Below are 12,966 nucleotides of genomic sequence, written 5' to 3' on the forward strand. Positions count from 1 at the left end.
GAAATATGCTGGAGAGCCATAACGGCATGCAGGTTGAGTGGCACCTTGAAGTACAGGATCACCAAATTCCAAGGAGCTTTCCCATCGAAACCAAACTTATTATTATAAATGAATCTAGAATCTAGAATAGTTCGCTTCGAGCATCCTTCACTATCGAGGCCGTTTAATCTATCTGTAAACTCCACTCCTGGGCGGGAAGGAACCTTTAGGCAAGCATTGAAAACTTGCCCGAGGTGGCTTTGTCAAAGCTCAACGGCCTATTCATCGCCCAGCTCTATAGAGGAAAGTTTTTATTTTACGAGGGCCATTCCTGAAATAAACCATAACCCACTCGAAAATTTTCCTTCCTCAATAAAATTAATGCAATGAGCTTCTGTCTCTCTTTCTTTCTATTGACACGTGTCTGTAGAGAAAGTTGAAAGGATCGAAGCTCGAGTACCAAAATGGATCGCATCTGATGTCAACCCCAGCAGACGTGCAGACATACCCTTCGAGTATTTCTACCGATCTACTGTAATTGAGCCTTACACCTTAAGGGAATAAGAATATTATTGACATACCTAAAAATGCTACTTGATATAATGAAGTATTTATTTTAGCAGACGTTTTGGTGTCTCTAGTGCCTGTAAAGGTTAAACTTCCCGTTCTATTTTCAGCTGTTGGCTTCACATTCGTACCAGATGGACCTACATTTTTTGTATTTGGAGGACTCATAGCGTGAAGTACTAAAGTCAATGCGAAGCTAATATCTTGTTGATTCATTTGACCAACATCTGAAAATTAATAATCATGTAAATTCTATTGTTTCAGTATGTGGGTACCTTACCTTTTCTTCCCGATCCAACTCGAAGACAAAGAGGCATTATTAGATTTATAATCATACTTTCGGTTTTATCTTGTGTTGGAAATACCGAACTGCCACCGCAAACTTGTTCAAGTGTACAAGAATCCTTAAAAGAAATGCGGATAATGATACTGACGAATGTGAAATATACATGATTACGAATTCATATTGTTTTAAACAGGTTCTAATTATATTAAATCCATGAAAATGTGATAAAACCGTTGACAAAAAAAATTGGACACAAAATAGAGACAAATCCACATTTATGGTGTGGAAAAATAATGAACTTTGTTATTTCAAATAGATCACCCTGTATATTTTTCGCTTTTCAAAATACAGGGTGCGGCAGCATAACTTCCTTTTTTCAAAAGTTAATAAAACTTATTGTATGAATCAGAAAATTTTTATTCGTTTTTTATAATACCGGGACAAAACTTTATAGTCCCCCTCTCGAACGAGACCACTAGCACTCCGTTACGACATCTACCGACTAAATGGCGAACTTTTTAAAAAAGGAAGTTATGCTGCCGCACCCTGTACTTAAGAAATACTTATTATTTTTCATCTAATGTTCCCTATACCTACGAGGATATATTGCAAAAATTCTTAGCCTACTATAGAATCAAACAAAATTTCAATATAAAAATATTTTATTACTTAACAGATCAGATCTTAATCAGATACTTTTATTGCAGCAAACCTGCAACGTCTCTAGACCTTTAAAAAAAATGTTACTTCTTTCTCTGCAAACCAGACTTCCACATCTTTTATTACCTCTTCGTTGGAAAAAAATTTACGGCCTTTTAAACTTTTTTTTCAAGTCAAGGAAAGAGATGATAGTCGGACGGAGCCAAATCTGGTGAATAAGGGAGGTGTTCTAGTAATTCAAACCCTAAATCACGAATTTTTTGCATGACGGCATGAGATTTGTGTGCAGGGGCGTTGACCAGCAAAAACAAAATACCTTAGCATAGCTTTCCGCGTTTTTTCTCTTTAATTTTTTGCTGTAGAGTGGTCAGTAATGTCGAATAGTAATCTCCAGTTATTGTTCTACCCTTATTAAAACAATAAATCATGATTACTCCATGGCAATTCCAAAAAACTGAAGCAAGATTTTTGGACACGAAACTTCTTAGGTCTTGGAGAACCAGAGTGTCGCCATTCCATCGATTGTTGCTTTGGTTCTTGATCTTAGAAATGTACCCAAGTCTCATCCATAGTAACAATTCGGTTAAAGAAGTCTACATCGGTTTCAAAACGAGCACAGATCAAACGCGATGCTTCTATCCTTGCACGCTTTTGCTCAGCATTTGAACATTAGGGGATCCATTTTGCAGCAATTTTTCTCACGTTCAAATTGACGTGTACTATATGATGAACGCGTTCGTATGAAATATTCGGCGCTTCAGATATCCGTTTTAGTCCAATTCGACGGTCTGCTAAAATCATGTCATAAACTGCATCGATATTTTCGGGGACCGACATAGAAACTGACCTTCCCGATCGGTCATCATCTTCAAAGGAAAATTTACCTCTTTTGAAGCTTGCAGTCCAATTTTTCACGGTCGCATACGAAGGACATTGATCACCAATGCATATCTTCGTAAATCCCTTTTAAATACAGGTACTTGATGATGGTTCGATACTCCAACTTTTCGATTTTAACAATTTCGGTGGACATTTTTTCTTTTATTTTATTGCGTAACTCTGGTTTACTTTTTTGACTTCAAACTTTACACTGATACTTCTAATAAGTTATTGTTCTTTGCTATGCTAACGCACGCAATATTTTATTTATGCATGGAACTGGTCTAAGCTAACTAGATATCAATACATCCTCGTAAATGTTTCAACGTTTCAATAAGTTATTATTGTTGTCACAATGGATCGTTTGTCTGAAAAAGAACAAATTGATATTATAATGATATTAGAATATGGTGATAGGACTAGAAGTCAACAAGAATCTTGTAATATCTATCTAATAACCTATCTAATAATTTATATCCTAACCGAAATCCCATAACAAGATCTACTGTCAGTGAATTAGTAAAAAAGTTTAACGAAACTGGTTCAGTGAAATATTTATCCAAATCAGGGCGAAGAAAAACTGCATCAACTGAAAACAAATCTTTGGTTGTTTGTGTCCTGCTAAAAGATGATCTACACTTGAATATTTGACTAATATCCAGGGAACTTCATATTTCGCGAACATCCGTTATGAAAATTTTACGTAAAGAGCTAAGTACAGCCCTAATGGTGGAAAAATGCTACAATCAATATGATCCAAATGTTTTAAGTAATGTAAATCGGCATAATTGTAGATACTGGTCACGTAACAATCCTCGTTGGATGCGTGAATCCCACACCCAATAACCCGAAAAACTGAATGTATGGGCTGGAATGATAGGTAACAAAATAATTGGTCCTTTTTTCATTGTGGGTAACTTAAATAATCCGGCGTATTTAGATTTATAGCAAAATACTATTATTTCTGAGTTGGCTCGGGTATTTCCAAATCCAATTAAATATTTTCAATTACATTTAAAAAAACTTCATTATTAGAAATTTTCAGTCAATAACAATATCCCAAATGACAATATTTGGTTACAAGATGGTGCCTCACCTCATTATGCGTGTGTGGTGAGGCAATACCTGAATTATGTGTTTTCCCGAAGATAGATTGTAAGGCGTGCGCCCGCGATCACCCGACATGATTTCTTTAGACCATTTCCTGTTGGGTTAAAAAACATCGTTTGTAAAACAAAACCTGCTAATATTCAGGAATTAAAAGATAGGATTACCAAAGAGATAAGAAGAATTGAGCAGTCAGGGATATTGCAAAGTGTATTTTAAGTTTTAAAAATCGCATGGCTTGTTGTATTGAAGTAAATGAACAAAATTCTGCAGTAATCGCCTTTACTGTATGTTTTGTAAAATACGTAATTTTCCTACTTCACAAATGTGGATTTCTAAAAATATATAGGGTGAAATTTTAAATAACAAAAGATCTGACAACAATGTAGATACCTCCATAATACCGGCCGTATCACAAGTCACTCGCGCACGAAAATTCATAAAAATCGTACAAGCCGTTTCCGAGATAATTGAGGCGTTCCATATATAAAACTCACACTGTATATCCATCAATATAAGTTACATTAGGTTGTTACGGACAACCTCCACCTAGATAGATCGTGGTTCACTTGGAGGCCTTATGCCCGTCGTGTTATGCTTCATTTTCCACAATTTGGAAAATTTATCACCTCCCAACCCTCCTATATTCTCTCTTTTATAGCTTAATTTTAAGCATTTCTAACCGAAAATGGAATAGGCGTTATTTTCCAGGCATTGGAAGGAGATGCTCAATCGTCTTTTCTACTCCGGTACACTCTTTGCAATAGTTGTCCGTTGTCACTCCTCATATCTGGTACCAACAGTAGAATTTCCAGTTACCACTTCAATGATCTTCGTTTTCTCTTTATCGATCCAAGGCGAAATCGGTTTGGATACCATGCAATCACCTCTGTTTAACCATATATCCTGATTCTTATTTCGATTGTATCTTATAACAATTCCACTGGTTGTAGGGCTGTGACTCTGACTTCGTCCCACTTGCAAGCCTATCTACTGTATAGTCCCCTTCCCCTTTATTATCTTCAGGTACCTATCAGAGGTTTACTTTGGTATCACGAATCCTGTAGAGTTCCTCATTATAGCTCATTACCCCCAACTTCAGAAACACCGAGGATAAAAACTTTGTAGTGCTTTTATTAGCGCTGTATCGCGATTAAGTGCAGCTTGTCATGACATGCAGGAGCCTACATTATTGTACTATAACGAGTTACTTCTCATGAAAGATCAAGTGGTTCAGAGGTAAGTATTAAAATATTTTGATCAATTATTTCAATAATCTGGTCAGTATTCCGCAGAACTTGTGGCAATTGTAAAGGGGTTTATCAGCTTCTTCTCTTTTTAGTATGGATTTATTTTTGCTGTATATCGCCAAAATTGAGGCCAAAAAGCACAAATCGACATTGAAAAGCATACCTTTCACCATCAATAAACGACTCGACGGATTCACAGAGCAACTGATGATTGATAACATAATGAGGTGTTCATTGAAGCCCCATCAATCATGATTGTCAATTTAATTGTCAATATAATTGTTTATCTCGGAGCTACTTTACATGAAAAAGATTTTGCCATCTTATGAATTTCATCACAAAAAAATAAATATAAACAAAATACAATATGTTGCTTAAGATCTATGTTTCTTGAGCAACACGTTCTTACAAAAGCGGCTATATTAACAGACTAAAAAGTCGAAATGGGTTCAAAATAGTTGAAATAAAAGCAGCGTAAGAAATAATTAATGTCATATAGTTTCGCTAGATAACCATTTGGAAGCAATATTCATTAAATTAGTACATATTTATGATGAAAATGAACTAATTTTGAAAAAAAAAATACCTGTGTATTTTGAATTTGTAAGGCGATCAAACGTACTACCATGGAACAAAAATGCGCTGGCGGAGCCTGGCTCATTAGGGCAGCTGTTGCTCCGGAAACTCCTTCTTGAGAACAACTGTCACTTACAATTAAACTCTGAAATATTTCCATTATTAACAAAGTGTACAAAGAACCAAATTACAATAACATTATATATTTAGTGATATATTAGGACGAAACATCAATTTCGGAACACTTTTTTGGAGAACAATCAAAATTGCTAATAACATTAATTAACACGGTTTTTATACCCAAGCTGAAAATTATCAATTATTTATTATTTCTTTAATTTCATATTTCTTAGACCTTTTGATGTGTTTACGTTTATAAATGTTCTTGATTCTTCTATTTCAAAATTAGTTTTTCTTAAATAATTTTTCATGGTTGCCAGACATCCCGGATTTCAAAGGACAGTCCCGTATTTCCCTAACTTGTGCCGCGTCCCGCAACAAAGTGAAACGGGACGTTATTTGTCCCGTATTTTACTTTCACGAGTGATAAAATTAAATGAAAATTTACATAAAATGTTCTATGTAACATTGTATTATCCCGCAACAAAGAACATTAGTGCCTACATTACAAAGACATTTTGTTAATGTTAATCATCCAAATGAGATGGATCTATTTACTACCAATGAGACGGAGCTCACCGCATTATGCACGTACAGTTAGAAAATATTTAAACGAGGTTTTTCTCAATAGGTGGATTGGAAGAAGTGGAATGATCGAATGGCCGTTTAGATCCCCCGATTTGACTCCTCTCGATTACTTCTTATGTAGTTATTTAAAATCTAAAGTATATTTTATTAGACCATACAATATTGCTGATTTAAAAGTTGAGGTAACGGAAGAAATTAACAAAATAACCGCTTCGGTTATTGTCAAGAAATGAATGGTAGTCATTTTGAACATTTAATTTAATTGTTAAGTACATTGAAAAATACCTTCCAAATATTATGGAATATTATTATCTTCATTCTACCTAAAGTTTTGTGATAGAGACATTATCAAAATTTTACATCTTAAAAATTTATTTTCCCAGTTATAATTGCACCAAATTTAAAAAAAACTTTATATTGCTGAAAAACAACAAGCTACCACATGACCCCCTTTCTTATTTAAAATTTTCGAGAGGGTATAAATTATATTATACATTTTATAAATGGTTGGAAAATAACGATAATTTTGTATATTTATAAGAAACCTTTAAATGCAAAAAATATTCATTTCTTTTAGCAAGGAATTTTCTAAAAAATCTTTTGGGTTTGCAAGAAAATGTTGTGGAAATTTTATAAATTTAATCCAAATTCAATTTTATAAGGCCTCCAAAAAATTATTTACTTTGAAATATTATAGTGAGTTTGGTTTGCAAATTGTATAAAAGATATTAACACAATTCTGCTCAATATAACTCTTGATATTTTACAAAAATATCGATGTACCAATGGTAACTAGTAATAAGTCGTTGAAAGTTTTTATAGTTTGGTTTTTAATACTGACTATTTATTGAAAAAAAGTTAACCTGCAAAACCCTTGTACTACCTTTATGATACTTAATGATGCTTTTTTTAGAGCGCATATTCTAACTCTAAATGCTCTGAAGGTGTGAATTTACCTCAAGTAATATCGCAGAATACTACAAAAAATTAGAAATACTCTTTGTTGAAAATTTTCATAAATTAAGTTGTCACGGATATGTCGGAGCAAAATTTGAAGAGTTTTCAAATCGAAATATAAAATTCTTTGCTGGTTTGGAACAACCTGTATACAGTTTATAAAGGTATGTTTTATGTGTTCAATAATTGGCACCCCGGTAAATGAAAATTTATTCGTTCCAATCGTCTCAGCTCTGGAGCAACTTGATAACTGTCAACGTCGGGTCGTGTTAGCACGCTTTTGTAAGCCTAAATCAATCATTCCGGCGAAAGTGACTCTTCTCGTCTTGTTAATATTCGGTGGTAAGAATTAGAAACGTTCTTTGTAAAAGAAGAAGAACAGAAAACCGGCTTCGAACCGGATAATCTTTGAAGAAGATTTTCGATTATTTTGGAATCAATAAAAGCAACCTAGGGAATATAGAGTCTTACAAGATCGTTTTGATGTTAGCTCTTTTAGATACTTATCAGTTTCTCAGTAAGTAACAGTCCATGTAATTGTATGGTCCTAGAAATCACTATAAAAAGGCTAAAAAAGGATTGTTAACAGCCGCTTTTAACTAGCTATAACTGATTAGACGAGTATCTTGTCCAATATTAATAACATATACAATGTATTTAAAGAACTACTTCATGAAAACAAAAAGCAAGATCTTTGCAATTTTGTTGCGTGGCTGTCAATTATCACAACAAATGTCAAAATTGTAGATGTATTCTATGAAAATATCGTTTACCTGACAGGTACTGATAAGCGCTCTAATTTGAGACCAATGGATGATGTATGGATACTTGACCATTGTATCATAAATACCCTTGAGAAGTCCAGCAGCTGCGTCCCAATCAGTGTTTCTCTAAAAAACAAAAAAATTCAGCAGTTAGTGTAGTTATGAATTATCATCAGACTGTTGTGTGAAAAATTTTGATTATTTTTGGACACTTACGCGTATAGAAGGCTTCTTAGATATTTTTTGAAAAACTTTATCCAATCTTCTTAGTATCGTTACCAGTGCTGGTCTCATTGCATCATTAGACCAATCCGTGGATGGTAATATGTATGTCATATAATGCTGTAATCCTCTACAACCCATTGATTCTGGATCGTATGGTGAAACTTTCAATAATGTATGAGCTATATCAGCTAAACGCTAAATAAAATACGATATTTCCATATTATTCTTCTATAGTATACTAAATTATATTATTAATTTTCAATTATAAGTATCGATAACCTAATAATTCATCTTCTATTTAGTAACCAGTACATTGCGATTTCGAATCTTATTTATTTAACTCTGCTTGTTTGAAAACAATTAGCTTTGTGTTCTATGATATAGGATTATTAGATTCTATTGAAAATGTAATGACAACATTATTAATTCCAGCCATAGTTATACTTGCTTGATAGTGAAAATATAGGAAGGTTAATTACTAGGTTTTTTTCGCATACGGTCATTCTGGATCACCGAAATCTGTACGAGATAATGTAGTAACCCTGCTCTATCTACATACATTCTGAGTGCTATCATTAGCTATATGTTCTATATAATGTTAGTGATTATCCTCATAAAAATGGAGAATTGAAATTACCCTGAAAATGGTCTGTCCAATGGAATGATTTGTAAGTGGTAAACATTTTATTTTCTCGTGAATTTTTATAGATTTGAATCGCTCATAATATCCATGACTTTAGATAACAGTTCTTAGCCCAATGCAGCTAGAGTCTGAATATACATTAGGTATGCAGTCTTAATCTACAAGTCCGGTCAGTTTTTACTCATATTAATCTGTATGTAAATGCCATTTGATTGGCATATCAACAGAATGTATTAGACATGAAAAGCTTACGATTTTCTTACAGTGCTTTTTTTGTTCACCGCCTTCTATTTTGTGAAAAAAATACAGAAAAATAAGATTAGGGTTTTTTAATCTATGAAAAACTAACTAAATTATTTGATACTGGTGATGAATCGACTATGATTCGGAAACAAAGCGACAGTCTTTACAGAAGAAGCATTCTGAATTCTATTTCAATACTGCTACAAACAAGTTCACGAAATGGGTCCCTAATACGGCTCTGCTCGGCTAGAATTGAATTTTAAATTTCGGCGAAGGCGCAGATTTTTTATACATTTCAGAATTTGTTTGATCTTATGTTTTTTATAGCAAGCGGCTTATTTGCATTGTTTCTTTTTAATAATTTCTAGGTATGTCTAATTATTTATTTGTTTTGTTTATTTATGTTCTAGAAGTTTGGCGAATTCTTTTGGAATATTTTTTATACATATATAAGTTGTGTAGCGCAGTTTGGTTCAATCTATAATAAAAAGTCATGGTGGATGAATGGAACGAATTAGCAAAGTGATCGAAGAATTTAAGTTATATTTAAGTGATAGTTATGACTGAATTATTAAATGCTAAGTGTAGTGTATAGTGGGTAAATAAATTAAAAACGTAAGAGACAGTGTTTATTAATTCACCCCACGAATAGAAATTGAATAAATAAATCAGAAAAATAGTACAATATCAAAAAAAGTTAATCAAATTGGGACAAAGAGACAAAATTGTTAATTATTTTATACCGCTAGTATGCTCCTAAAGATGAAGTATTAAAAAGATTTCGTAACGCAGTCAGAAGAAAGCTGCCACAGTTTTGGACGAGATTTTTCACATTGTTTTGTGGCTACCTGAGACTTTTGGTTCTTTCCCAGATTAAAAATGACACATGTCACAAAAGGTTGAAACTAATCTAACGAAAGCACTAAAAGTAATTGCGAAAATTGATATCCTAGATTGCGTCGAAAAATTGAAATACCACAAAGAACTCAATAATTTTTGGATAAACCTCGTACGTTAAGTTGAAGTTTTGCTAGTCGATGTATTTCAAGTGACAGAATTCTTAAAACATTTGGAGAATAATAAAAGTGTAGTAGACAACAAGAATATGGTTGTTATGACACAAATATGGCCAGAAAAAAATATCCCTAAAAATTGGAACAAGGCCTTAATCATACTAATTCACAAAAAAAGATTTGAACTCGTTAGAAATTTCGAATGGTGTTGTGGGATGAGGAATAAAACTGTCAAAGTGTTTTTGTCTCATTGAATCCTCAACCCACAACACCATTCGAAATTTCATACTAGCTCTCAAGGATTATTGAAAACAACTAACGGGGAATAGCATTTTCAGATGTAACATACAATTTATGATCATATCTAGAAACCGTAGTTTATACGAAGAGAAAGTAAATTTAAGTATTGGGGCATATGGTTTCCTGAATAGTGAATATCATACAAACAAGTGTTTAGTTATTTGAAACTGGTAACAATTTGTTCTATACCAACATAAACTGGAAACAATCCTTTATAATAACCAGTGTTTTTTGTCAGTTTAATTGTTTTGCTAGAACCAATTATCTAGTAATTTGGAATGCGTAATGAGAAATTCACACAAACCTACCACATGTGATTTGATATCCAACAGTTCCACAACTTTTCCATCACTGTTGTTTTTCTTATTTAAATCTTGTAGTCTTGTCGCGGCTCTGCATACGAACTCTCCGACTAATGATAATAAAACGTCTCTCGGTCTCCTGTATTCCGCCCTTAGTACTTCCGAATCTTCGACATCGTGTTCGTACATACTTTTAGCTCTAGAATGCTCGCTCATAAACTTCGAATGTGAATCATCCTCGAAGTCGAAACCTGGCGAATAAGGTCCGCGGCTGTAGTTCCTTTGACTGGACCCTTTGTGTTCGGGACTTGATCGATATGGACCGTTGTAGCTCCTTGAAAAATGTCTTTTATTTTTATTATTAGAAATTCATTTGGTATGAGCTCAGTTTTTGTTTTGGAAAAATTCGAAAACTATTATTTTCTGACATCAAAAATACAAGCTGAAAAAAAATTATTTTGTTCTCGTATTCTTCCAAATAGACAGAGGGACCGGAAAGGAATGTCTCAAATACAATTCGAATGAATTAATTTGTAGCAAGTTATTATTTTTATCACTTTAGGTTTCATCAGGTCATCTAGGATTTAAAAGAGGCGTTGCATAGTTCTATATAATCTTTGTCACACTTTCGCTACCTCTTTGGAAACTATCGGTTGCCTTTTTCCTAAAAATCTCTCGGCTTGTTAAGTTACCATTCGCGCACTAAGGATTGGATTTCCGCGTTGCTCTCGAATTGCAATACAATGCCTCTTTCAACGCCGTTCAAGAATTATTTGTTTGATACTATCTATGCTGATGCTCAATGCGTCGGTTTTCCAACATGAGCGCCGCGCAAGTGGCTAATTTGTCACTACTTCTACACCTTTCCAGAAAGAGTAACAACTTCCATACACTGATCCTCGAATTTCTTAAGTAATTTTTGTTAAATTTACGCCCTTCTCGCTAGAAGTACACTAAAAATCGAGGTTCCACAGTCTTAGCTATTCGCTACGCTTGGTAACAGACCTGTCTAACATCCAGTACAGCTACTTTACGACCTAAAATTTTTCGCGCCTTTATTCACAAATTGTGGTTTATATTTGAACCACTCTCATAGAACCTAATACCCCTAGCCACAGTACAGTGATTATTTCGATTACAGTTTCCATTATTTTTATAATAGATTTTGAATACATTATTTTAAGATACAATCTTAGTGATGAGAGGTTCAAATATCTAATCGGATTGGAGAGGTATCGACAATTTTAAGAAATCTGTGAAATTTATGGTCTTCCTATAGATTATAGCGACACAGATATAATGTTCAGCGAAAACGATAACTGGAGCAGTGATAAAGCTGTAGAAGATAAAGTAATTCCAGTAACTGAAATAACGCTCAAGACTGGATCAGCGATTACTATGAAAGTTTACGAGGAAAGTAGACCAAATAGCATAGTGGGTAATCCTGGAGAGATAGAAGCTAAATCAAAGTATGGTGTTATTAAGGTACTGAATTATGATAGTGAAAGTGATTATGAAGAAGCAGCAAGAAGGATACCTGGAAAGTACGTTTCGGCGGAGAACATGTGAAATTACGCACTTATGAAAGCGATAGCAGTAATCAAGACGAATCGAAGAATACTTTACGTATAACTGTAACAGATGCTGTGGCTATAACTATTAAGAAGAATCTCATTCCAATTCGGATAACTTTTCTACCGACAACACCTCTGAAAAAATCACAAAATATTACAAAAAATAGATGACATAAGTCGGCTCCGAATTTAAGCAGAAACTTTGGAACTTCGAATTTAACTTGAAAGAAAAGTTCAATATTTCACAGAAAATGTTGAAAGGTGAGTAAAGTTTTCAGATGATTAGTTGTGAAATAATATTTGAGTAGCTAATAAACGTGTGTGAATATATGATGAATGAAATGTGAATAGCTAACTAAGATTAAAAAAAATTATAACCAAAGAGCTAAAAAATTAAAACGGAGCAAAATATCAGGTCAAAAGATTGGAGAAATATTAAATAAACTTTTTATTTAATATGACCATTGTTTTTGTCGATATAGCCAAGATAAAAGCTTTCTTAGGATGGCGACAGGTTTGCTGTAATTTGTGACGTCAGAAAATTAAATTGTGGGGGTTAATGAAAGTAGATCGTACTGTTCGTTGTGGTAAAGTCTTTGGGTTAAGGGTGGCTGAGAGGTCCTGACATGGATTTTCTTCCATTTCTTCCCTTGGCTTATCGTTGTCTAATGTTGTTGACCTTCTTGATTCATAGGAGTCAGTGACATCAAAATAAACGAATGTGGGCTTAGTGAACTATCTTTGGCTTTTAAGAACGTCTAATGTATTTTATACACATCGAAAATGTTTTTGGTTGCGTTACTAATTTACGAAGCACGAGCCGAATATGCTCTGATGATATTTGGCTGGCTATTCCACTGCAAATTGCAAAAAAGTCTGATATTCAATTATTTCTTCAATTTCTTATTTATAAGATCCTTTCATATGTTACTG

At 33.7% G+C, this 12,966-nt stretch overlaps 1 protein-coding gene across 2 annotated transcripts in view; it reads right to left on the reverse strand.

Moving 5' to 3' along the window:
* Window positions 1–12,966, reverse strand: part of LOC130442371 (protein unc-80 homolog) — a 63,029-nt gene that overhangs the window by 9,176 nt on the left and 40,887 nt on the right. Inside the window, exons 45-50 of one of the 2 annotated variants that reach the window (XM_056776427.1) lie at window positions 10,466–10,793; window positions 7,950–8,153; window positions 7,743–7,859; window positions 5,315–5,449; window positions 827–950; window positions 561–773 (exon numbers count right to left, since the gene is read on the reverse strand). In XM_056776427.1, coding sequence (XP_056632405.1) covers window positions 561–773; window positions 827–950; window positions 5,315–5,449; window positions 7,743–7,859; window positions 7,950–8,153; window positions 10,466–10,793 — 1,121 coding nt within the window. Of the gene's footprint in view, window positions 1–560; window positions 774–826; window positions 951–5,314; window positions 5,450–7,742; window positions 7,860–7,949; window positions 8,154–10,465; window positions 10,806–12,966 lie in introns of both variants that reach the window. The other variant, XM_056776426.1, reaches the window with a different exon arrangement.

Source organism: Diorhabda sublineata, chromosome 4, assembly GCF_026230105.1.
Source record: "Diorhabda sublineata isolate icDioSubl1.1 chromosome 4, icDioSubl1.1, whole genome shotgun sequence".
Classification (NCBI taxonomy): domain Eukaryota; kingdom Metazoa; phylum Arthropoda; class Insecta; order Coleoptera; family Chrysomelidae; genus Diorhabda; species Diorhabda sublineata.